This window comes from Prunus dulcis, chromosome 1 (genome assembly GCF_902201215.1).
Source record: "Prunus dulcis chromosome 1, ALMONDv2, whole genome shotgun sequence".
Taxonomy (NCBI): Eukaryota; Viridiplantae; Streptophyta; class Magnoliopsida; order Rosales; family Rosaceae; genus Prunus; species Prunus dulcis.
The window spans coordinates 27092426-27116947 of NC_047650.1; the positions used below are offsets into that span (position 1 = coordinate 27092426).

Consider the following 24522-nt stretch of genomic DNA (forward strand, 5'->3'; position numbering starts at 1 on the left):
TATTTAACGAGTTTTTTAACTTTTACGCGACCATTCAGCTCTTCAAATTGCCCAAGGCCAAAACAGTCATAATGGGCTCTAGGCCCATTCCATTCCGATAATAAAGCTGAAGCCCAACAAAGGCCCATTCAGCCAAAGTCGTTTAAATCGTTATTCTTCATTGTTGTCCGTTGTCAGTTGTCAGTTGTCAGTGCACGACTTCGTAGGGTCTATCGTTGAAGAAATTGATATGACATGGGAGATTTCATCCGAGATAGACGGAGATATTTTCGTGTAAGCAATCAATAAAATGGATTGTCGTAACTTTGACGAGGATCTTCGCCGCCTATAATTCAGCTAATTAATTATACTAATAAGAAATAAAACTAAAAGAACACTGCTTTGGTTTGGTTCAAAGTGTAACCAAATGCATTGCTTGGAAGCTTGCAAAAATTAGTCAAGTAACGAACTAGAAACTAGAAAGAAAATCACTCACTATAAGCAGAGAAGAAAGCTGATTGCTTTTTCGCTGCTGAAAATTTGAGAGAAAAGGTAGCTTTAATGAAAGCAACTTTGTGCTGTAAAGCTTCTCTCTCTCTCTCTCTCTGTGTGTCTCTCTGTCTTTTTGTAAAACTTTGGTGGTGTGGTGGCCTAGAGCTGGAGGAGCCTAGTGGGCCTTGTCCTCGCCAACCCTTTGAGGCGTGAGCAGCATGTAGCCAAAAATTCTAGACTCTGCAACTTAATCAATAATGGTTGGCTAATTATGCGTCCTTATTTCCTGATTATGAATCTAATTAACAGAGTAACGGCATAAATAATGTAGTGGGTAGAAATAGGATACTGTTGAGTTGCACTGCAAGCAAGGAATCAGATTATTTCATCCTTGTGAATCTGTGATGGTGACAAGACAACACCCACCAGCCAGCCCTACACAAATTGTCCATATGTTATATATTATTAATTAGCATATGAGCATTGAGGAAGGAAGACCATCAGCGATCACTTCTGGCTGATTAACATTAAAATCCATCCATCGTTTACTGTGTCTGTGCTGTGTGTAGAGTAAATCAATTCATGTTACACAATGTTGTTTGTCTCGTCTCCAGAACACAACTTACCAACTCAAATGCAGCCAACGTTACGTAAGCTACATTGCTTTTCAAATTAGTTTTAAACTGATTAAAAAGGTACATAAAAGAAAAAAAGGAACAACTTGGTCCTTGTACAGTATGAACCTTTGAACCAGAGCGGAGACCAGTTAAAGTGAAGGATGCCATGTCCTAATCTTTAAGCTTTAGTTTACACTTCAGGGCCCTCCCAATACAGTGTTATAAAGTTCATAGAGTGGGGTTCACCACTGACAAGCGGCTACTCTCTAGACTCTGTAATTCACATGTCAATTTCTCGCCATCTTTACTCACTCCATATCACGACATTTACAACTGTCAATTCTGCTCTTCTTTTCTATTTCAATGCACTGTCAGCAAAACCTTTGTCCATTGTGTTTAGTGTTTAAATTAAACATTGGGAAGCTATCAGTTTATTATACTAATGATAGAAATTTGGATTAATTGGCCTTTCCAATGAATAATATAATACGGTCTTCGTCGGAGCAGAGCAGTTAGTGGCCATAATCATCTGATGTTCCCTTAACGGCTTATAAACTTGTGTGGAACAATCATGACTGTCTAATGCACTGGCTGCCTGCCTGCACTGCCTCTCTCTCTTTTTTATTTCATTCATGCAAATATGTTGTGGTCACATGTGTGTTCTGTTCTGTTCTGTTGACGATAACTTTTTTTCATGCTGTACAAATCACAAATCCGAAGTTTTTCTCTTCTTTTTTTTTTTTTCTTTTTCTTTTTCTTTCCTAGTTGATATTTCTTATTTATTTACCAACAAATGGAAATGCGCCCATGAACGAAAATCTCGCGATAAATTGTATTGCAGAGATTTGACAGTATCATTACCATATGGATTCCCACACCGTCCTTCTCTTTAAGCCATTTTCTCTAATTTTCTATCTTCCCAAGGTCTTGCTTGCTGAGCCTTTAGCGTTCTATACTGCGCTTTCTCCTCCATCACTCTCAAAGCTTTCACACTTCCCTTCCCTCTTCACCTCCATTGTCTCTCTCAGCTTTCTCCACAACCTTCACTTGGGCTTCTGGTACTGAAAGGTAATCCCTTTGAACTCCAAACTTTGTTATTTAGATTTGTTCCAACGATCAAAATTTTCTGCTGGAAATGTTTTATTTGGTTTTGGTGCTTCTGCTGCTCTGCAACTCTCATGTCCTGGTGGGTTCTTTGAATGATGAAGGCTTTGCGCTTTTGTCGTTCAAGCAGTCCATGACGGAAGACCCAGAAGGGTCTCTGAGTAACTGGAACTCTTCTGATGAAAACCCCTGTACATGGAATGGGATTACATGCAAGGAACAAAGAGTTGTGTCTCTTAGCATTCCGAAGAAGAAACTTTTTGGGTTTCTTCCTTCTGCCATGGGGTCTCTCTCTGAGCTCCGCCATGTAAATTTAAGAAACAATAAGTTATATGGAAGCTTGCCCCTTGAGATCTTTGAAGCCCTGGGGCTCCAAAGTTTGGTCCTTTATGGGAATTCCTTATCTGGGTCTGTACCAAATGTTATTGGTAAGCTCAAGTACCTTCAATCCTTAGATTTATCACAAAATTTATTCAATGGGTCAGTGCCCTCCTCAATTGTACAATGCAAGAGACTGAAGACCATCGATCTTAGTCAGAATAATTTCACTGGGTTTCTACCAGATGGGTTTGGAACTGGTTTTGTTTCTCTGGAAAAACTTGATCTTTCTTTCAATAAATTCAGTGGTTCAATTCCTAGTGATATGGGAAATTTGTCTAGCTTGCAAGGCACTGTTGATTTGTCTCATAATCTATTCTCCGGTGCAATCCCAGCTAGCCTTGGAAACCTTCCTGAGAAGGTTTACATTGATCTCACTTATAACAATTTAAGTGGTCCAATACCCCAAAATGGAGCTCTAATGAACAGAGGACCAACTGCCTTCATTGGGAATCCTCGTCTTTGTGGCCCCCCATTGAAGAACCCGTGTTCTTCAGGAACTCCAGGTGCAAGTCCGCCATCCTCAATTCCATTTCTGCCAGATAACATTCCCCCTCAGGATTCTGATGATAATGCTGGAAAGAGTGGGAAATCAAGAGGGTTAAGTAAGAGAGCTGTGATTGCAATAATAGTGAGTGATATAATTGGTATTTGCCTTGTTGGGCTGCTTTTCTCATATTGTTATTCCAGGATTTGGGCTTTTAGTAAGGTCAAGGATGAAAATGGGTACGGTATTGACAAGGGTGGTAAGGGAAGGAAGGAGTGCTTGTGCTTCAGGAAAGATGAATCGGAAACTTTATCAGAAAATATGGAGCAGTATGATCTAGTGGCATTGGATGCACAAGTGGCGTTTGATCTGGATGAGCTTCTAAAAGCATCTGCATTTGTTCTTGGAAAAAGTGGAATTGGAATTGTTTACAAAGTTGTGCTTGAAGAAGGACTTACCCTAGCAGTGAGACGATTGGGCGAAGGGGGCTCCCAGAGATTCAAGGAATTTCAGACGGAAGTAGAAGCAATTGGAAAGCTAAGGCATCCTAATGTCGTTACTCTGAGGGCTTATTACTGGTCTGTTGATGAAAAGCTGCTCATATACGACTATATACCTAATGGCAGTCTTGCCACTGCCATTCATGGTAAGCTCACCATCTCTTCTTGCCCAATTTTGCTATTTGTACTCTTCTTAATTATATTTATATTTAGCTCGGTTTTTTTTTCCCTTGTTAATGGTAGTTGTGTTTATCTCAGATTTGGGAATACGATTGTATTTGTGGTGATTTTGTTGGTTTCATTGTTTTGGTGTGTCATCAGGGAAGCCGGGAATGATATCATTTACACCACTATCTTGGTCTATTCGGTTGAAAATCATGAAAGGAATTGCAAAAGGCTTGGTCTATCTGCACGAGTTTAGCCCTAAAAAATACGTCCACGGAGATTTGAAGCCGAATAACATACTACTTGGACAGGATATGGAGCCCCACATTTCTGATTTTGGACTTGGACGCCTTGCAAATATAGCCGGAGGGTCCCCGTCGCTTCAATCCAATCGAATGGCCACAGAAAAATCACAAGAAAGGCAACAAAAGAGTGCACCAACTGAAGCTACTGTAATTAGTCCGTCCAGTAACTTGGGATCTTGTTATCAGGCTCCAGAAGCTCTGAAAGTGGTGAAACCATCACAGAAGTGGGATGTCTATTCTTATGGGGTTATCTTACTTGAAATGATTACTGGCAGATTGCCAATAGTCCAGGTGGGTTCCTCAGAAATGGACCTAGTTCATTGGATTCAGCTCTGTATTGACGAGAAGAAGCCTCTTTTAGATGTTTTAGATCCAAATTTGATGCAAGACGTGGATAAAGAAGAAGAGATTATTGCAGTTTTGAAGATTGCAATGGCTTGCGTTCATAGCAGCCCCGAAAGGAGACCAATAATGAGGCACATTTCTGATGCTTTGGACAGATTGGCTACATCTTCTGTTTGAGATGATATCCTCCGGATAGTGGTGAGTTCAATCCACTTGTGAAGTTTGATGTTTGGGTTAGTTCAATCTTAGTGAATAGATGACCCGGTTATGATTGGTGTATCTGTGTATTTGGCGTAGGTTTTATGACAGTAAGATTCTCTTGTTTTTCTACTGTCATTTGATAGAGGTAGGTGGAGGTAGGTCTGCTGCAAGAGCATTGTTAACTGGATTGTGCATCTGTTGGCCCTTGATTAGTATATATTTTGTGAAGGATGTCTTCATGCTCTTATTGCAGACCTTTTGTATCTTGTGTTGTTCTTGTAGGTTAATGAAGTTGATGATTTCTTTGTTGGTCTATACACATCCTCACACCATTATCTTATCTCTTAAGCATCATCTTTGTTCTTAATCTTATTTTAACTGTCTATGTCTATCAAATTGTAGGATTAGGATAGTTGAGTTTCTAGCTACCAAGCATGTAGCGCGAATGTAGGGATAGTGGACTCCACCAAACCATTTGGTCAAATCTGCAAGAAGATTCTAGCTGTCCTCTTGAGTTTAATTGGTAATTAATCTGCCTATTTTATTGACTTCAACAGAGCTTCTTTTTGTCGGAATGTATTTGGTCTATTATGTCCAACTCTGCATGCTATTTATTTACCAAGCTTTGAGTAGTGATTTTCACAGATTCACGTGCACGAGAATGTTTTGTATCCACGTGTCTGCCCATGAGTGATAGATAAGAAGAAGAACAGTGTTATTCAACATTGTTGCAGCTTGATGCCTTTCTTACTATTTAAAGCATCGTGGCATTTGCAGATATGGCATCTTTATGGATGCAATGCAATGCAGAGTGTTTTCTGTGCATACAAAACATGCCACTGCTGGTTCTGTTTTAGGATTTAGGACCTTAATCTAATTCTTAATTAACTGACATTAAATTAATCTCTCAGATTAAATAGATGAACGCACTTTCCAAATGTAATTGAACTGTTTCCAAAGTTAAACTGCCTCCAAGTCAGAGATGCTCTCTAAACACGTATGAATGAAAATGCAAAATGGGAAAGGATAAATTAGTTAAATTTCAAAGAAGGGGAAAGAAGAGCTTCGTTCTTTCTTGCAATCCTTAGCCGCTTCACACATTCTACAAATTCCCTGTCACATTTTAAACGAAAAGCTTCAATGAATAACTTGGTTCAATACCATGCTTTGCCATAAATGCCAGATCTAAAAGAACATACCTCCATTGAACATCACCAACAGTTCTCCAGTTGTCATCTCTGTCCTTGTAGAAAAGTGAAAATTCGGAACCAGTCTGGAATAACCTTAACCCGGATACGGACTGTCTACCTGAAACAAATGAACCACTTGTTAGTTCCTGAGTGTAAAATCCTCCCTCCTTTGAGATTATTTTGTACACCTACCAAACATGTCTTCTAGTTGAAATGCAAGACTTGAGTAACCACTATGATCAAGTATACAAACTTTTCTGCCAATGATAATCCCATCCATGTTCACTTTCACATAAGCCCACCTCTCCTTGCTTTGAACTCCCTCTGCCACTTCATCACAATCTTCTGGGTTGTTTCTCGGATGTATAATGCTAGAATTCTTCAAATTCAGGTTAGCCTGTGGCCAATCTATCAAATCATCATATCCCTGCAAGCTTACCACTACACATAAACATGCAATTAGCACATGTCACAAAGCAGAACAGAACCATAAAAAATAAATAAATAAATAAATAAAACGAAGGAAAGAAGTAATTTACACTGCTCAGATGGATGGTAAGTTTCAGGCTGCAGAGCTCTCAGGCTGAGACCAAGATCAATTATGCCATCATTCTCTTTGGCTTCATAGTAAACTGACTGCAGGGTTGAGGGATTGAAGAGAAACCTTGATGCATTGGGATCCATTAAGATTAAGAATATATGAATATCCTCCCACCACATACAACATTGGCTAGTACAGATATACTTATTTATACTAGCAAGCAGCAAAGCATTGCTGACAATTAATGTGGCCAGCAAGAATAAGTGGACCAAAGGCATTTAACATGGAAGACAGAAAGTCTGCTTCCATTCTCAATCATTCAGTGTACTTATCTTCTTCTGCTGCTGCTGCTAGCCTGCTACAAAACATGAAAGTACAAGAAGTTAGGAACAAAACACTCCACAAGAACGAGGGATGGTCAATGTGATTTTCTGACAGCAGTTGGTTAGATTCTGCAACCCAAGCTTCTTACAAATTAAGGGTTAAACATTTCACGTCGGAATCCAACCGCAATCGGACGCAGCAGACCGATTAAGTGCAGGATAACGTGGATTGATCAGTTCATGCATATATACGTGTTCATTTCAACACCATAGGATATCAAAAGTTATCTTGTTGCTACATTTTGCTTCACGTGGACCTCTCCAAATTACCACATAACCATTTCACTGAGTTTACATTATTTGTTCTCTGAATTCAGCAAAATACAAGTCTTAAACGACAAAGTCTCATTTTTAATTCCGTAACCTCTGGTTCATTTTGTTGGCTGGTTTCTATTGAATTTCAGATTGCTACTCTTGAAGGGAACAACGAGACTGGTCAGGACCCTACATCCCATTCCAGCATGCCCTTTAAAATACAGGACATGAGAACACGAAACCACTGAAGTAGAAGCTGAGCCATTGGATTGAAACCGAAGCATAAAACCCTTTTTTTTTTTCTTTTTTTTTTTTTGAGGTCCTTTCCTATTGAAAGGGGCGATAGCATATTAAACTCACACACACAACACGGATGCTAGGACTCGAACCCAGGACCTTGCCTGAGGGAGTGAATACTCCAAACCACTACACTAGTGGGTCCTTTGCAGCATAAAACCCTTTTAACGAAATGGGAATATGGGCTTTCTGGACTCAGATGATCCCATTTTAAAGAGTGCTACTATTTTCACCTGCCTGTCATATTTTCCCACCCACTTTATCTTCAAAATTTAAAAACACATTTATTCCTTTGTAAAATTACTTCTAAGGACTTAGCTTTCTTCAAAATTACTCCTATCCTATACGTTTCAAAATACATTTCAAGAGAATACTAGAACGCTTTGATGTTATTGATTGACATGATTATATCAAGTCATGCGACATGCAGCTATAAAGTTGTCTAATTTTCATTCAGGTTAATGAACAGAGCAAAATGATTCCACGAGTGAAAGAGATACCTAAATCAAACTAATATAAAAAGAAGACAATATTGCAGGCTATCCCATGATTATTCATCTTTTCTCATATTATGACTATGCCCAAAAGAAACAAGAGTCATTAAGAAGTGCCATCACAAAAGCAATACCCTCATCAATGCTTAATTTATTTCCAATTTATCTGTCTTGGCAAGTTAGCATCAAGACAAGTTAGCATCCCATCAAGAAACAAATGAGAGAGAATTTGCTTGAATTAATAATTAAAAGGTATGTTATGAATAATGGTGGGTGGAAAAATAAAATTGTGTTTTTTCAAATTTACATGATGGGTGAGAAAATAAAGTAGGTGGGAAAATACGACAGAATGATAGAAATAGTAGCACTCATTTTAAAATAGCTATGGCTAGCTAAACTTGAGCAGGCCCAATTACCACTTGCCTAATTCATCGATGGGTGCCGAAAATGAACACCAGAACTTTTTGGTCAAGAAAAGTTTCATTACTCAGGAACACCAGAACTTAGGTAATTGAAATCAAGAGATTAATTTCACCCAAAGCAAAAAGAAAGCAAGAGATATTAAAATACAGACGCATGGAGTTCAAATCCATAACTGGGGTTGGTATTCGATACAATACCACAAGCAGCTGATAAAATGCTGAAAATACCCGGAAAATGAAGCCAGCAACATCAAATACTTGCATTCCCTTTTGCTCATAAACAAACTTAAGAATGACATTAACTTCAGCAAACAGACAATGACCTTTTCTGATGCACAAGGTTGACCAACAAATAATAAAAAGTTCAATGCACAAGTGGTGATCAACTGTGTTTTACTTCTATGTGTCCTCAAACCAAAAAACAAAGAAAAAAAGGTCTCTTCCTGTGTATCAACTTATGTTTGGGAATTTGTAAAGAATGCTTCTTCCTGCATGGAATGCTTCTCTGGCCCCATCATCCTAAAGTAAAGAACATGATCAGGACGTGTACAAATACTAAAGGCTTTCCAAGCCTGTTGTGAAATCAAGCTTACTCCAGTGATGAATTGAAGCGATTAAGCTTCATGGATTTGGTAATCATGTCGAGTCGTGCCGACTAAGAAATTCGATTATACAGGGATAGATCTGCTCCGCTGCCTGCACTTCAAAAATATATAACTATAAACAAGTGGCTATGCAAACAAATAATCACTAGAGCACATCATTCTATTGCACCATAAGAGAGAAGAATATTCCATACCATTCGGCCTCCCACCAAATCATAATGAGCATAGTGTGGACCTCCAGATTCTCCAAAAACTTTATACGTAACCAGGTGTCGTGGAATCAGCTTAACAGTTTCTGGTCCATCAAAGTATCATAAGCATGAATCACACCACCCCCCCAAAAAAAAGTTAAAAACATAAGACATCTCTGATATGATTTTACCCTCCACAGCTTCAGGCGGGCATATTAGATCCTGGTCTCCAGCAAGTGCCAAAATAGGGACACTGCTTTTGTGCAGATGATCCTTATACAAATAGGTACCTCTCCTGTCACGTAGTCCACCCTCCCTAAAAGCTGTTGTTAGCTGCAACAGAAGTTTTGCGGGTATGGTGCCTGCCAGTTGTAATTGTATCTTATGTTTATTACTAATTAATAATATTAAGTTATGCAGCCAACAAACAAGAAAACTATATAAGGTTCAAATAATATATTTAAGCTTTCCAATTAATACCACTGGCTTAGGCCCTTGGTATCCTAGGGACATTTTTCCCATCTTAAGGTAAAGATACAGGGTTCAACTGATCATGCTCGAGAACAGATAACCTTAGGTATTCCTCTGTTATTGAGCCCACAAAACCATCTGCAACACTTTTTGAAGGTTCAACAAGTATAAATCAATGGTTGACTTGTGGATTAATCAATAGAAGGCAGCCATGAAGTGACTCTAGCAATAATTTTTTGAATAACTAGCCCTAATTCTTATGATATTGGCATATTGCAAATCTTAGGATGAAATTAACAAAGCATATCATGTCAGTAGGAATCTTACAAAAGTTATTCAGAACAAGCTTTTTCAACAACTCTGGATGCATCATGTCCTCTGCTGAAATCAGATTATTGAGCCACGAGAAAACATAAGGAGGACGGGTTGAGAGAGGATAAGCAGCTGCCAATAATGTTCCTAAAGGAATAACTGGGACATTGAGAACCTGGGCAGGATCTGCCTGTATGACAAGTTCCTTAACATTAGTTTCTTAACACTGTTTAAGCCACACTTAATCAGACGGTCATTGTAATTAATTTAAAGATGATCTACCACAACTATCTCTGCATCCACTTACAAGGGGTATGAGCAATTTGAGAGTTGATTTTGAAGGTGTGTAATCAAGTGATGATGCCAATGTAACAACAGCTGCTAATTTGGACTCTCTTCCTTCAGAAACTTATAAGATGAAATAAATGAAGGTATCAGATTCATACGCTCAAGCATTCCTTACAAAGGCTTGCAAAATGAAAATAGGCACCAAAACATAAGTAGGAACCAAAACTGGAAAACATTCAATCAATGCTACATAAGACCAGAATTTAATCAAGTTCTTAAAAAACAATCACAATTTCTAATTTTAGAGCATGTCATCAATAACAAAGGAGATACTTACAAACAACACAAGGGTCTGCACAAATCTTATTGTTGGACAACTAAAACCATTGCTCTTAAACAGTGCTCTTAATACGAATTAAGACGCAAAGGCACTCCACCCCAAAAGGCAACCAATCTTATTTATAATCTAACATAATACGTTAGAGCAGTGCACACGACCTCAAAAGGCAACCAATCTTATTTATAGTCTAACATAATACGTTAGAGCAGTGCAATCCACCCCAAAGGATAATAAAGAAAAGAATATTATATGCATGGGAAGGAATGGAATCTCACCGCATCGTGAAAGCATAGCGTAAAGCAAGATACCTCCCATTGAGTGTCCAATAGCTAACAACTTCCCATCCTTTGGCTTACTTTCTGCCATTATGTACTCCATCTGTACAGTTAACATTGAAGACTATAAATTCATCTTGTAAAAGATAGAAAATAAAATTTTTGATTCCATATAAAAGAAAGGGTACTATCCGTAATCAAACTGGATGTTTCTTCTAAAGACTAAAATCAAAATGGGCAAACATGTGATAGCCTTCCAGCAAGATAAATTGTCACCTCACCACAGCAGGTACATCCTCTTCCAAGTAATGATCAAAGTCCCAATCATACTTCACTATCAAGTCAAGTTGTTTCTGAAAATCTTCCAGTGTGGAAGCAAAACGCTCTTGCAAGTCAAACAATGGGGGTGAAACTGATCGCTGACCTTCTTCAATGATAGTTACAAGCCTTTGACTGAGGTCCCTGATCTGGCTAGCAATAGATGAGTTTTGTCTTGTCTCTAAGAGGCCTGAAAGCTTATCGCTTATCTCATTAAGACGCTCGGATAATGTAGAATCAGCGAAAAGTTTTGAAACTTGGTCAAGTAACTTAGCAGCCATGATTTTCGACTGACCTTCACTGAGAAAGCCAGAGAATCTTTCTGACAACTGCGTAAATGTTTCTGTCAACCTAGTCACTGATTTTGATTCGTTGCCTACAGTAATTATATTTGTAACGTCTCCTTTGCCAGCTGAAATGTCATATTTTTCTTCTTGGGCAGGAGTCTCAGGTGCTGAGGCACCAGGAAAACCATTTGATTGGCTTTTTGTAATGTCTCCCTTGGTAGCTGAAATATCATATCTTTCTCCTTGGACAGGAGACTCAGGTGCTGAAGCACCAGGAAAACCATTTGATTGCTTTTCTGCAGAAAAAGCTGCATTAGTTGCACCAGCAGAAGCAGCTTCCATCTGATCAGATCTTGCATGGGCAGACTGCTGGATTTCCTTGCGATTTGGTTCATGCACGCTCAATCCAGCACCACGAACTTCGAGAATCCATGTCTCAAATCCTTGCTTTGACATGTAACGTGCAAAAGAAGACTGCAAATATGCCACATTCATCAGCAAACACAAAGGAACCAAACCCATAACACATATACAATGACATTGATAACTTTAGTCTTTAGAGAAAAATAAAAATATCAAAAGAGGGTCAAGGATGGTTGTGAAAGTAAATATGAGATTTGTCCAACTGAAAGAATATGCCAGACCAGTTATTAGAATTTACAATTTTTCTGAATAATCTGCTATAAACTAACAACAGTATAACAAGAAGAATCGCATAAAAGTACTGAGCTATGCCGTAACAAGAAAAATGAAATTGATTTAGTAAATAAAAGAACAATTGAGGCATTTAATAATAATTAAATCGTGCAAATGTTACCTCAGGAGAGAGATCATATCCAATGGCATTGGTCCCCACCCCCGACAACAGCAACAATGGGTGATTCCTCTGAGGCGCCTGTTTCAGTAATATTCACTACTCAGTATCTAATCCTTGTATAACTCAACTCCTAAAATCAAAATACACTCTTTTCACAAAGAAATGAGCTCCTTTTTTTTTGGGTTTCTTTTTTAAGTAAATCTAGTACCTTGGGGCAAGGGCGGTAGCGCCAGAGGGCGAGCTTCCAATCGGAGTTTGGCACGGACACGTAGTGGAGCTCATCGGCGGTACAAATCGACGGCTTCTCCGGAAGCCTCACCGCGGCCTCTCCCGCACCGGTGGAGAAGGCTCTGAGCCTGAACGACGTCGTCCAGCACGAGGTCGACAGCGACAGAACCCGGCGCGCCGCAGAGGCCCGCGAGGCCATGAGATGGGGAGTGAGAGACCGAATTGTAGATAATGAAGGCGACGACGTCGTCGGTGACGATGATGAAGATGTTGCTGCTGTGTGAAGGAGACGCGCGCAACGAATATCGTACTGAATCGTCGCCATCTGATGTTTTTGCCTTGGGTTTTGTCGATTTTATAATTCCAACATTTATTTTGGCCGTTGAGACGGTGGTTGTGGTGATGAATCTGATTTGGTGCTCTTTCTCTCGTTGCGACAGCACAAGATTCGTCGGATGTAGGTGTGTTCAGATGATTCGTGGGCCTGAAATATAAATGTTGTTTGACTTCATGAGAAGCAAACCAAATCAAACCAAACCAGGAAGGGACCATTGCCGAACATTTTAGATTCGATTTTTTTATTGTTTTTTTATTGGAAATTAGAATTTAGATTCAACTTGGGGCAGGTGGATTGGATAAGAACACGTTCAACTGATCCCATCCTCTACTGCGATGAATGGACTATATGGATTTAAGGCCCAAAAAGCAAGTCTCAGCTATTGGGCCTCAGCCCATTTGTCTAACGACGGCCCAACTACTCTTTCTTCCTTTCTCTCACTTTACAGTACACAACCAGCAAAAGGCTAAACGAGCTTCCAACGCCGGAAGCCGCCATCTCTCTGCTGAAGCAGTGCCAAGTTTCACCATGACTAGTGGATGTGGTGGTGGGAGTGGGGTCGGAGTGAAAGGAGTGTTCATAGGAGCAGGTTGCAACAGAATAGTGAACAATGTTTCATGGGGTGCTTGTGATTTAGTCGCTTTTGGTGCCCAAAACGCCGTCGCTATTTTCAACCCGAAGGTCCGCTCCTTCTTTTTCTCTCATGCCTTCCCTTCTCTATGCTTTCTGAACCCACTTTTCCATTCAAAAACTAATTCCTTCTTGTCTTTTTGAAATAATAAAAAAATGGCTGCAGACTGCTCAAATTTCGACTACGCTTCCGGGACACAAGGCTGCTGTGAATTGTACCCAGTGGCTCCCAAGTAACAAGTTTGCATTTAAAGGTACCTTTTCAAAGAATTAAAATTTGATTTTAGTGTTAGTTGGATTCAACTTTACTGTTTAAGTTGTTATTGGGTTTCTGAGTACCTTTGTCGTCTGTGCACAGCCAAACATTTGGACCGGCATTATTTGCTATCTGGAGATGCCGCTGGTGCCATTATTTTATGGGAGTATTCTGTTCTTGAAGGGAAGGTAAAATCTTGTTGCCGATGGTGTTCATGTTATTGCAGTTCTTATTGTTAACTTTTGGTGTTTTATTAAATTTTACTTCACAACTTGTTGATATGGTGAGGTTACATTGAATTTTTGAACGTAGCTAATAGTTAGTTTAGTTGAACTGTGTGAAAAAAGTAATTTTTGGTTTCTTGGCATTACCTCTCGTTTATTTCCTTGCTAGTTGGTGGATATGTTATTTCGTTTCAGTTTTTAGAAAGTGTTGTACTTCATTAATCAGTTAGTTGTCTCTTATTTACTAATATACTTGAAAGACTGGTTTCCTATTGAAATGCGATGTCTTCATTTACTCTCTTTGCTTTTGTTTACAGTGGAGGAATGTACAACAAGTACCCCAGTTGCACAAGAAGGGTGTCACATGTATTACTGGAATTATGGTTTCTCAAACTGAGGCAGTCTTTGCCTCTACTTCTTCCGATAGTACAGTTCATTTATGGGAGGTCGTTTTTCCATCTACTAGTGGAGGTGAGCCCAAAGTTCACTGGACTAAATCAAAGTTGTTTCACTTTCATGCATTTTATAGATATAATATCTAGATTAATCCGCATCATTAGTTCTACACATTCTGCCCATTTCTGACAATGTTGAAGAAAGGGTGTACAAGACAATTTATCGAAATGGAAACATCTTTCCTCCAAACTCTTCTTTAGATACATAGGTTCACATCATGCATTGACACAACCCTTTGTTGAAAACTTTAACTGCTCTCAAGCAAGAAAATATCATGTCTTTGTAATAAGTGGTACAACTGAAAATGCTATCACAATGAAAGAACTTCCAAATTGCATGCAAGATATGACTTTGCTGTGTTGTTTTAGGTGACTGTAATTTGTTGCATCTGGATTCTCTCTGTGTTGGTGTAAAACCTATGGTAGCGCTTTCATTATCTGAGTTGCCCGGAAGTGCTGGCTATTTAGTCCTGGCAATGGGAGGACTGGATAACAAGATTCACCTTTACCGCGGGGAGAGGAGAGGAAAGGTATTCTGATTCAGAATTATCAATCTTACTTTCTGATTTATTTCAGACTTGTGGTGCCTTACAATATTTTAAAATTTTTCATTTGTACATCAAGTTTGTTCGAGGTTGCGAGTTGAAAGGGCATACAGATTGGATCAGAAGTCTAGATTTCTCATTACCTGTATGCACCACTGGTGAGGCAAATAACGTCCTACTTGTGAGTTCTTCCCAAGACAGAGGCATACGCATATGGAAGATGGATTTGAGGGATTCTTTGGACAGCAACCAGAGTGCTTACAGGAAAGAAAAAATAAGCTTAGCATCTTATATAGAGGGCCCTGTACTTGTAGCTGGCACAAACTCATATCAGATATCATTGGAATCTCTTCTAATTGGACATGAGGACTGGGTGTATTCAGTGGAGTGGCAACCCCCATCAACTGCATCGCCAGAAGGGATTGCCTACTGTCAACCCCAGAGCATCTTATCTGCATCTATGGACAAAACAATGATGATTTGGAAACCAGAAAAGACTTCTGGTATCTGGATGAATGTTGTTACTGTCGGAGAGTTAAGTCATTGTGCTCTGGGGTTTTATGGTGGCCACTGGAGCCCTAATGGAGATTCAATTTTAGCACATGGATATGGTGGATCTTTCCATCTCTGGAAAAATGTCGGTACTGATTTTGAAAATTGGCAACCACAAAAAGTTCCATCTGGGCATTTTGCAGCAATAACAGATATTGCGTGGGGAAGATCTGGTCAATACTTGCTGTCAGTCAGTCACGACCAGGTGATATGTTGTTCATATTATAGTAAACCCTAATGAAATTTTTGCTGTCTTAAAATGATGCAGTTAGAAGATTTTGGATCTGATTCTGCCCTTTTTTATATAGAATATATATGCTGTATCATTCAGGTTTCCTATATTAAGTGCATTGAACTTGTGAAGCTAATTTCAAATATGGAAAACATCTAGAAAGTTCTCCTGCTAAATTTTTAGCAGTATCATACGACATTAAGAGTGGTATAACTTTGGATTACATGACATCTAATTCAACAGAATTAAACAAATTTATGTGGATTTTCATGTTACTTGAAGTCGAAATTATGATTCAGAATCCTTTTAAAATATGCAGACAACTCGAATTTTTGCTCCTTGGCAAAATGAGGCGTCTCTAGGAGATGAGAAATCTTGGCATGAAATTTCTCGTCCTCAAGTTCATGGTCATGATATTAACTGTGTGGCCATCATCCGAGGAAAGGGGAACCATCGTTTTGTCAGTGGAGCTGATGAGAAAGTTGCCAGGGTGTTTGAAGCTCCTTTATCTTTCTTGAAGACATTGGGTCATGCCATTTCACAAAAGTCTAGCTTTACTGAGGATATCCAAGTAGGTGTTCAGATTTTGGGTGCCAATATGTCTGCTCTTGGGCTATCACAGAAACCTATTTATGTTCATGGTGACTCTCTCTCTCTCTCTCTCTCTCTCTCTCAGAGGTAGGCCTTAGACTCATTTAATTGCTTCATTTTTTGCTCATCAATGAATTGAAATCTCGAGAAATGAACAATAAAGTTGTTTGTCTCTGTTATACATACTGGAAGAGCAGCAATAGACAACGGACGGATTAGTTTTTTAATAAGTTATTCTTATCCCAGTTTCATGTAGATTTCTTTTTTCCATAGTATTAATGTAATTTTTTTTCTTTTTTTCTTGTATTTTTGTAACTATCATGCTTTGAGAATAAGTTTGTATATTTGGAATAGTTTTATGGGGTTTTATTTTTATTTTTTCTCTTTGTTGTCAGCTGAGCAGCAGACACCAGACAGGAATCTAAATGATAACCTTGATACATTCGAAGCCATTCCTGATGCAGTTCCAGTTGTGTTCACTGAACCTCCCATTGAAGATCAACTGGCATGGCATACACTGTGGCCAGAGTCACACAAACTTTACGGTCATGGAAATGAGCTGTTTGCTCTGTGCAGTGATCATGATGGGACACTTGTTGCTTCTTCATGTAAGGTATATGGTGTCACTGTACTGCTGTTATATATATGTGAACTTGGATATTCTTATAAAGTTCCTAAGAAAGAATCGCTTTAGGAAAGGGAGCACTTGACTGGTGGGTAGATTGGAGGAAATTATTTTAAAATATTAAAGAATTGGATTCTACATGAGTTGATACATTATTCCTATACTATACATGATATTTATTGCAGGCCCAATCAGCAGCAGTAGCGGAAATATGGCTATGGCAAGTTGGTTCATGGAAAGCAGTCGGTCGCTTGCAGTCTCATAGTTTGACAGTAACACAAATGGAATTCTCGCATGACGACAAATTCCTGTTGGCTGTATCAAGGGATCGGCAGTTCTCTGTATTTTCAATCGATAAAACAGGTACTCTTTAATCCAAGTCCTGGCAATATCTAGTTCATTGCCGTGAGTTGTTCAGGTGTTGAATATTTTAGGAGAGAGATTGATATGATATTATGAGTGTTATTTTCAATGATCACCCATCAAGAGCAGACATTGCTTTCTACGATTGAAGCCCGTTGTTAAACTTTTCATGATACATAGTTCTTTTGATGTCCGTTTAGGCACCGATGAAACTAGTTACCAGCTTGTATCAAAGCAGGAGGCACACAAAAGAATCATATGGGCATGTTCTTGGAATCCATACGGCTATGAATTTGCAACCGGCTCGAGGGACAAGACAGTGAAGATCTGGACTCTGGGAAAAGACTCTTCCGTTAAGCAGATCACGACTCTGCCGCAGTTCAATAGTAGTGTCACAGCCCTATCTTGGGTTGGTCTCGATCGCAAGAGCAATGACGGACTCCTTGCAGTTGGAATGGAAAACGGTCTCATTGAATTATGGAGTCTATCTGTTAAAAGAAGTGAAGATGGAGTAGCAGCAGATGCAGTTGCTGCAGCCCTTGTTGTACGGCTGGATCCAGTGATGTGCCATGTTTCTTCAGTAAATCGATTGGCATGGAGAAATCGCAGGAATGAAGATTCCAGTAGCAGCATACAGCTTGCTTCCTGTGGGGTGGACCAATGCGTGAGAGTGTTTGAAGTTAACGTTAACTAACCAGATTATTGTGTTTTTTATATGTAAAATTAAATTTTGTAAGCCAATATTAATGACCAGCTCTAATTAGTAGATTCTTGCATTATACAAGTTGAATTGAAAACTAATAAATCTCTTCTAGTGGACCCGACGCTATTGGGTCGTCGTCGACACTCGGGCGCCATGCAATTTTGGAAGTAATCTGTTTGGCAAAACTTGCCTATTCCCGCTCATTGCTCCATTCTTTATTTCTCCATGTAATTAGATTAATTCTAGTGATTCTCGTGCATTGTAGCAAATCCAATTCCAAGACGAGGCAAAACGATTCTTCTTTTTATTGGAATGTGACATGAGATGAGAACTGATGGCGCCGATAATCTTCTTTCTGACTGGCAGCAGCGCTTTCTCTCGATTGATGCCCATACGCCAAACTAGGGATCAATAAAATAAATGGTCCAAACTGCGACTAAAAAATGTTCATGCAGTAGAAAAAATTACAAAAAGATCATGTTGATTGATTTGTGGAACAAAGCGGAATATAGCTTACCATAAGTAATGAATGACATGACCCACCTGTGTTGAATTTAGACTGGAGCGGGAGAGAAAGGGCCAGGCAACCAGTGACAGTGTGCTAAAACACGTGTTAGCTTAAATTATAATCACAGCAGTACAGTAACAAGCTGTGTAATCTCTCCCATCCCAAAAAGAAAACGCAGAACCTCGTACTTAATTACTAATTAAAGCATTAATTACTTGGTTAATGAAACAGAAGAATCTCTATCACTGCCTACTCACATGAGAATCAGTGAGAGACGAATACCATGCGCTTCTTGTGTAGATTTTTGGATTTATACGAGGAGTTGGGGGTCAATTTTTGATGTGATGAGATGAGATGGGATGAGATGATTGTGTGTTTGTTTTCTTTTGTGAGCCGAACTTTTCAAGATGCACGACATCAAAATGTCCTTATCGTTTGATCTTACTCAATTCCACACAAGATTTGTGTCCCCATCTTGGCCGATTCCATTATTACCATTTCCAAATCTGATCCTCAGCTAAGCTTTGCACCAAAATCTTGTTTACGAGGCCCTCGTTGTATTAGCTATTTCTTAATCTGACTTTTTTCTTATCTTAATTTGCCAAAAACTTCAAATAGCAAATATGGATCTACTTGGATTGGAGATTCATAAACGGGAAGCATGGCATTGCAACATGAATTCAATACTCTTGCTACTTATAAAACATTTTATTCAGAAACTGATCTGCACAAGCACACAACATAAATATATTGTTCAAGTTTCCAGCTTTTACAGTATAATCTGAGACCACCTTTTCATTTCCTATCGAGTCTATGACAATGAGCAACGATATCACATACAAGAAAGAGCTGAAGAGACGACCAAAGTTCCTTATTATCTATCACAAATACATACCACAACCAATTACCAATAACAAGGGCAGACGCTAGAAACACAGATAATGTAAACATAAAATCCAAGCCAACTTCTCCAAAATTGTTTCCTTCTTCTCAAACTGACTTACAAACGCTATTTGGTCCTCATCTCTGCTGCTTGATGTTGTCAGTTGGAAGCTGGGCAGAACCTTCCGGCAGCACCATGGCAGCGGCCGCTGTCATGGTTTGGTACTGAGAAGGTATTGTCGGAGCCAGAGGCTGTGTATAGTATATCTGGCCATGAGAAGGCTCAGCATATTCATACGCATAATTAGCAGCACCCCCTGAAGAAGGAACAGCAGATTGATGAATCTGACTGGTGTAACCAACATATTGTTGCTGATGCTGAGGAGGAACTTGAACCACAGAAGGAGCAGCTGCGGTTGCTGTTCTGTACACACCCCCAGCCATATCGGGTTTCGCAATCTGGGCATTCCTTATCTGGTTGAAAGATGCAGAAGGAGAGACCATGGCGGAATTTGGAGGTGTTTGGGAGCGGCTAGAAGGGATAGAAGTAGCAGCTTCATTGATATTGGATTGCTGCACAGGCAAGTTGGTGTAAGGTTGGGCCTGTCTGGCAGGCATGTAATAAACCTGGTATTGCTGCTGCTGCTGCTGCTGATCAAGCTGGGGGTGATGATGGTGCTGATGGTGTTGCTGCTGCTGGGAAGGATATACAGGGTAATATGCCGGGATTGGGACAGAGCCAGGGTGATGCTGGATGTAATGTGTACCAGCGTGTATAAATTGCTGTTGCTGTTGTGCTTGTTGGTGTTGCTGGTGTGCTTGTTGGTGTTGTTGTTGCTGCTGCTGTTGTTGTTGATGATCAAATTGGGCTTGCAATACATACCCAGAATCATGAAGCTGTTGTTGCATTTGAACCCGAGTGTTTGGATCAGCCATATTCAATTTTGGATCCACAAGGTTTGCAGGAAACCTGGTATTTCCAGAGGGTATTTGAACAACTGTGTCTTGGTAAATTACGGGTTTTGGGCGAGACGCATTTGAGAAACTACTATCGCTGTAAAATTGAATCCAACATAACACAAGAAGCAAAAAATTAACACTAATTAAGAACTTGTTGATCATCACAAACAACAACAACAACAACAACAGTAATTTAAGCAACCAATTTACTGAAAACAGAAAGGACTAAAGACTGAGCATAAATTACCAATCAGGCGTACCTTGATACTGAATCTGGGGATGGCAAATCAATAGATTTGGGCTGAGACTGAGCGGGCAGAGTCTGTGGCTGAAGCTGAAGCTGAGGCTGAGGCGGTCTCCGATACCCAGCCGGCGCGCCGTGATCCGATCGCTCGTCGTCCGACACAACACGATTCAAGTACTCGGTGGCCGAACTCAGCGGCGCAGCGGAGGCCACGATAGTAGTCGGCATCGGAGGCGGCGGAGAAAGCACCACGAAGCTACCCTCATCTTGCTTCTGCCCACCACCACCAACAGTCATCTGAGCAAACTGCTCCTCAATCCCCATCTTCTGATCCTGCACTCTAATCCCACCACCAGCTCCGCCGCCGTCTTCCACGTGGACCCGAATCGGCGGCAGGTTCGCAAGAGAAGGCGACGATGACGTGGACCCAAAAGATGACGAGTTTTCGAGCATCGGGGAATCGGGCACAGAGTGAACGTCCTGCCCACCACCACCACCCTGTTTGGCATTCTTGCAATTCGCAGGAATCGTAGCCTCGGCGTCTCTCGAAGCCGAGTCCAAATTATTGGGAGCGCCACCGGAAATCCCATCGTCGTCAAGACCGAGCAAGCAATTCACAGAGGCGGAATCGGAGAAGCCCCGATTGAGCATACCAGACGCGCCATTGAGCGCGTTCAAGAACCAGTCCTCGGACTTGGTGGCCGGCATATCGAGAATGGGCCCCATCGATTGCGTCGATTCGGGCTTCAGGGGAAAGAGGAAGAGGCGGAGGCGGGAGGGCTTGGAGGAAGAGTTGCTGTTGTTGGTGGCCGTACGGTCGTACTCGTCGATCATGTTGTCGAGGTCTTCGTCGGTGGTGACGGAGATTAAGGAATCGAGGTCTTCGCTGGGGAGCTGGTACTTGAGGGTGAAGGGGCGGCCGTTGAGAAGGGTCTTGGAGAGGCGGTTGGAGAGGTCGGAGAGGGAGGTGTGGCGGTCGACGACGACGATTCGGGTGTCGCCGCCGACGTAGCACAACGACTTGTCGTGCGGGCGGGGGACGATGTGGCCGCCGTAGCTGCACATGAGGCGGAGCCTGGTGGTAGGGGGGAGAGGCTCGTCCCATGAGTCGGTGTTGCGGGACCTAGGAGAGGAGTCAACGGAGTCGGCGTAGTTGGGGTGGTGGGGCTGCAGCGATGGGGCCGCCGGTGGTGGTTCCATGGTGGTGGTGGTGAGAGAAGTGGAGTGAGAGAGAGAGAGTATGTGGGTTTTTGGTGAGAGGTGGTTTAGAATCTTTAACACTCTCTTCTTCTTCTCCTTTTTGGGGTTGGAGGGAGGAGGAGAGAGAGAGCAAAAGAGGGGTGATGTATGGGTAGCGGATGCTCTTATAGTTACTCCACACCTGGTCTGGTCGCCTCCAGGCTCCAGCTGTTTTATTTTTCTTTTCTTTTTCCTTTTTTTTAATCTATAATTTGTTAAATTGGTTTGCTAATTATTGGGGAAAATGGATTTTATTTTTGTTAAGTAATAAATTGTAACATTTTTTTAGGCTTTTATGGGGGAGAGGGAAACGGGGAGGAGATTGTGGTTGCACTGTGGGAAAAGGCCAACTTGGAAATGAAACTGTGTGCGAGTCCAGATGGGTTGACAGCTAGTTTACTGATTGGCTCCAGTTGGGGTGCGAGGCTCTCTCCCTCTAGTGTGGGATCTGCTAGCCTACATCCATGTTCACAGTTAGTAGTACTATGATAATCATATTTGAATGTACCGAGTGCCATGATTATCTTCTACTTCAAAATTCAAAATTGAAATCAAGATTTCCCCCTTTCTAATTCTCCTAACCGAATTTTGTTTTTTGAAGTTTTATTTACTTCTTATTATCAGATTACTTAAACATTCCTAAATTTACATGCAAAGGACTTTGTATTGTTTTTTTTTTTTTCGGTGAACTGGAGGGGAAAACCCCAAACACACAAAACAAACTAGCCAACACAAATCAAGCGGGGTCTAGACACCCCTAACAAATCATCCACCAAAGAAGCCCCAACCTAACTTGGGGCCTCATAAAAAATGCAGATACCAAGATCTAAGTTATAACTCCAAACAGCCAGTTGATCTGCAACACTGTTTTTCTCCCTAAAAATATGATGGAGGCTGCAATTCTCAAGCTTCTGCATTAATTGCCAACAACTAGAGACCAAAGATGCAAGAGGGTGCAAAAGTAAGAGAATCATGCTGCTGAACAAGCTGGATAGCAACAGCCGAATCCATCTCAACAATAAGGTTATTAAACCCTTTCTCAACAGCCATCCTCAGACCAAAAAACAAGCCCCATAATTCAGCCTCTAGAATCTGCTATTTTCCCAAATTAATTGCAAAACCACTACACCAATCACCAGAAACATCACGCAGCACACATCCAGCACCAATATGGCTAGAAGCAACTTTCCTAGAGCCATCAACATTCAGTTTAAAGACCCCAGCAGGAGGAGGTTCCCAAGCAAACCAAGCCTCAACCTTAGCACACTTGATAGAAGAAACTTTAGAAGCTTTAAACCATTCCTTCACAGTAGCAGTAATAATCTGTATGGAGTCAAAAGCCAACTCTTCATCACCATGAAACACATAGAAATTCCTCCATTTCCATATGTACCAACATGTGAAAACAAAGACCAAATTCCAGGGAATACCATCAGCCCAAACAATCTTCGACATCAAGTTTACTTTAAGCCAAGGCTGAAAGTCCATAGTAAAAAATCCAGCACTTTGACTAGAATTAAGAAGAGCATTCCACACCTTCCTAGCCTTAACACAATCACGAAGAATATGAAGAATAGACTCCACAGGCCAATGACAAGAACCACAAGAAGCATCCAAAGACAACTGCCTTCTAGCTCTTTGCTCATTAGAAAGAATTTTTCCTTGCATTGCTTTAGGTCACTCTAAGTCTAAGTTGAATTTTTTTGTGAATTGAAGCTTCATATACTATTTTTAATCATCTTTTGAATGCACGTTTTATGTTGTATGCCCCCTTGGCATACACGTGGTTTTTGTTTAAGATAATTAAAAAAGATAATGGATTATTGTGTTTCATAAAAATAAGACTCATTTAATTTTTTATTTTTTTATTTTTTTAATATGAAAAAGTGTGAATTTAATTTTTTTAAATTATCCTCATTTAATTAATAATTTCAATTCTTAATGTTTGCATTAACCAAAGACATTTTCTTGTATTTTGAAGGTTTCACCATTCTCTGTCTTTTGCTTTATATATAGACAGTCTCGATCTCTTGGACTACAGAAGTCAAAGAGATTGTGGTCACCCATCGTTGGATATTAATCCAATGGTTCAAAAAAGTTTCTTAAAATGAGTGCAAGAGTGAGTGATCCGTTGAATTTACATCCAACGGTGAGTGACCACAAATCTCTTGGACCCCTGTAGTCCAAGAGATCAGGACTGTATATATAGATAGATTATGATATGTGCAAAAGTATTTTCATAAGATGATCAAAAATATATATTTTTTACATAATTATTCATGCACAAACATATATCTTCTTTTTTTAACATACGATAGAATACTTACAAGATACTTTTTTATAATGAGTTCATACATTTATACACCACAATAAGACTAACCACAACTAATTAGGTATTGAAACTCATCACATATATATTGTCTTTTTGTCGAACTAGGTAAGAACTTTATGTTGCCATTAGACCCCTTCTTATATATGTATTAACCTTTTGTGGTTATTGTGTTTGTATTGTTCCTTATAGTTAACGATCTTTACATTTGAATTATAAATGCAATATTTCAATTTTAGCCCAAAAAAAAAAGGTGATAAATACAACTAGAACAAAGACTAGTTATTGGCGCAAAAAAATATCCATCCTAATGTACTAAAGAACCACTAACGTGCACTGAAATTATGTACACTCAAAATAAAATTGCTTTAAATTCCTCAACAATTTTAGAAGGAATAATCTTTTGACGCTTTTAGTGGCTTCATCCCTCTCACAAAATCACAATTCACATATGGAAACTAGTTTTCTTAAACGCGTATGGGAGAACCTTGAATTATGTAGGCCTTAATCCCAATTAGGAAAGAATTAAAGAAATAAAACGAGCTTCCCCAACTCCCACT

The 24522-nt window shown here is 40.0% G+C and overlaps 5 protein-coding genes across 9 annotated transcripts; 2 read left to right on the forward strand and 3 right to left on the reverse strand.

Annotated features, from left to right (window-relative positions):
• Window positions 1–1879: 1879 nt before the first annotated feature.
• On the forward strand, window positions 1880–4888 carry LOC117615209 (receptor protein kinase-like protein ZAR1). Its single transcript, XM_034344251.1, has 2 exons — window positions 1880–3703; window positions 3879–4888. Exons 1-2 carry the CDS (start codon window positions 2224–2226, stop codon window positions 4547–4549), a joined length of 2151 nt encoding a protein of 716 aa, XP_034200142.1. The 5' UTR covers window positions 1880–2223; the 3' UTR covers window positions 4550–4888.
• A 623-nt stretch (window positions 4889–5511) lies between these two features.
• LOC117615611 (auxin-responsive protein IAA32) lies at window positions 5512–7206 on the reverse strand. Its single transcript, XM_034344725.1, has 4 exons — window positions 6303–7206; window positions 5956–6204; window positions 5773–5881; window positions 5512–5686 (listed from the first exon to the last, which is right to left on the reverse strand). Exons 1-4 carry the CDS (start codon window positions 6580–6582, stop codon window positions 5605–5607), a joined length of 720 nt encoding a protein of 239 aa, XP_034200616.1. The 5' UTR covers window positions 6583–7206; the 3' UTR covers window positions 5512–5604.
• A 1035-nt stretch (window positions 7207–8241) lies between these two features.
• On the reverse strand, window positions 8242–12850 carry LOC117623443. 5 transcript variants are annotated; one of them, XR_004585132.1, is made up of 10 exons: window positions 12268–12850; window positions 12060–12137; window positions 10919–11716; window positions 10638–10740; window positions 10042–10142; window positions 9750–9924; window positions 9143–9313; window positions 8955–9055; window positions 8749–8856; window positions 8245–8674 (listed from the first exon to the last, which is right to left on the reverse strand). XR_004585132.1 is itself a non-coding variant. In XM_034354434.1 (10 exons), exons 1-9 carry the CDS (start codon window positions 12610–12612, stop codon window positions 8792–8794), a joined length of 1932 nt encoding a protein of 643 aa, XP_034210325.1. In that variant the 5' UTR covers window positions 12613–12849; the 3' UTR covers window positions 8245–8674; window positions 8749–8791. The 5 variants fall into 5 exon arrangements, 4 of the variants coding, with proteins under 4 accessions (XP_034210332.1, XP_034210340.1, XP_034210316.1 ...); XM_034354434.1 differs by having other exon boundaries at window positions 8749–8851; window positions 12268–12849; XM_034354441.1 differs by having other exon boundaries at window positions 8242–8851; window positions 10042–10133.
• Window positions 12851–13077: 227 nt separating this feature from the next.
• Window positions 13078–17943, forward strand: LOC117623467 (elongator complex protein 2). Its single transcript, XM_034354463.1, has 10 exons — window positions 13078–13305; window positions 13421–13508; window positions 13613–13698; window positions 14052–14205; window positions 14559–14719; window positions 14814–15491; window positions 15838–16159; window positions 16505–16722; window positions 16920–17097; window positions 17298–17943. Exons 1-10 carry the CDS (start codon window positions 13153–13155, stop codon window positions 17789–17791), a joined length of 2532 nt encoding a protein of 843 aa, XP_034210354.1. The 5' UTR covers window positions 13078–13152; the 3' UTR covers window positions 17792–17943.
• A 1044-nt stretch (window positions 17944–18987) lies between these two features.
• LOC117635606 (RNA polymerase II degradation factor 1-like) lies at window positions 18988–21965 on the reverse strand. Its single transcript, XM_034369936.1, has 2 exons — window positions 20411–21965; window positions 18988–20244 (listed from the first exon to the last, which is right to left on the reverse strand). Exons 1-2 carry the CDS (start codon window positions 21592–21594, stop codon window positions 19329–19331), a joined length of 2100 nt encoding a protein of 699 aa, XP_034225827.1. The 5' UTR covers window positions 21595–21965; the 3' UTR covers window positions 18988–19328.
• Window positions 21966–24522: the final 2557 nt, after the last annotated feature.

Bases quoted from the DNA above. Each gene is read 5' to 3' on its own strand.
- LOC117615209 (XM_034344251.1), top strand. From the start codon at position 2,224: ATGTTTTATTTGGTTTTGGTGCTTCTGCTGCTCTGCAACTCTCATGTC. The intron at 3,704-3,878 runs GTAAGCTCACCA...GTGTGTCATCAG, and splicing joins TCTTGCCACTGCCATTCATG to GGAAGCCGGGAATGATATCA.
- LOC117623443 (XM_034354425.1), bottom strand. From the start codon at position 12,612: ATGGCGACGATTCAGTACGATATTCGTTGCGCGCGTCTCCTTCACACA. The intron at 12,138-12,267 runs GTACTAGATTTA...TTACTGAAACAG, and splicing joins GCTACCGCCCTTGCCCCAAG to GCGCCTCAGAGGAATCACCC. The intron at 9,925-10,041 runs GTAAGTGGATGC...CTTGTCATACAG, and splicing joins TCAAATTGCTCATACCCCTT to GCAGATCCTGCCCAGGTTCT.
- LOC117615611 (XM_034344725.1), bottom strand. From the start codon at position 6,582: ATGCCTTTGGTCCACTTATTCTTGCTGGCCACATTAATTGTCAGCAAT. The intron at 6,205-6,302 runs GTAAATTACTTC...GTTTATGTGTAG, and splicing joins TTACCATCCATCTGAGCAGT to TGGTAAGCTTGCAGGGATAT. The intron at 5,687-5,772 runs GTATGTTCTTTT...AAAATGTGACAG, and splicing joins GTTGGTGATGTTCAATGGAG to GGAATTTGTAGAATGTGTGA.
- LOC117635606 (XM_034369936.1), bottom strand. From the start codon at position 21,594: ATGGAACCACCACCGGCGGCCCCATCGCTGCAGCCCCACCACCCCAAC. The intron at 20,245-20,410 runs GTACGCCTGATT...TCAATTTTACAG, and splicing joins TCCCCAGATTCAGTATCAAG to CGATAGTAGTTTCTCAAATG.
- LOC117623467 (XM_034354463.1), top strand. From the start codon at position 13,153: ATGACTAGTGGATGTGGTGGTGGGAGTGGGGTCGGAGTGAAAGGAGTG. The intron at 13,699-14,051 runs GTAAAATCTTGT...TTTTGTTTACAG, and splicing joins ATTCTGTTCTTGAAGGGAAG to TGGAGGAATGTACAACAAGT. The intron at 16,160-16,504 runs GTGACTCTCTCT...CTTTGTTGTCAG, and splicing joins GAAACCTATTTATGTTCATG to CTGAGCAGCAGACACCAGAC.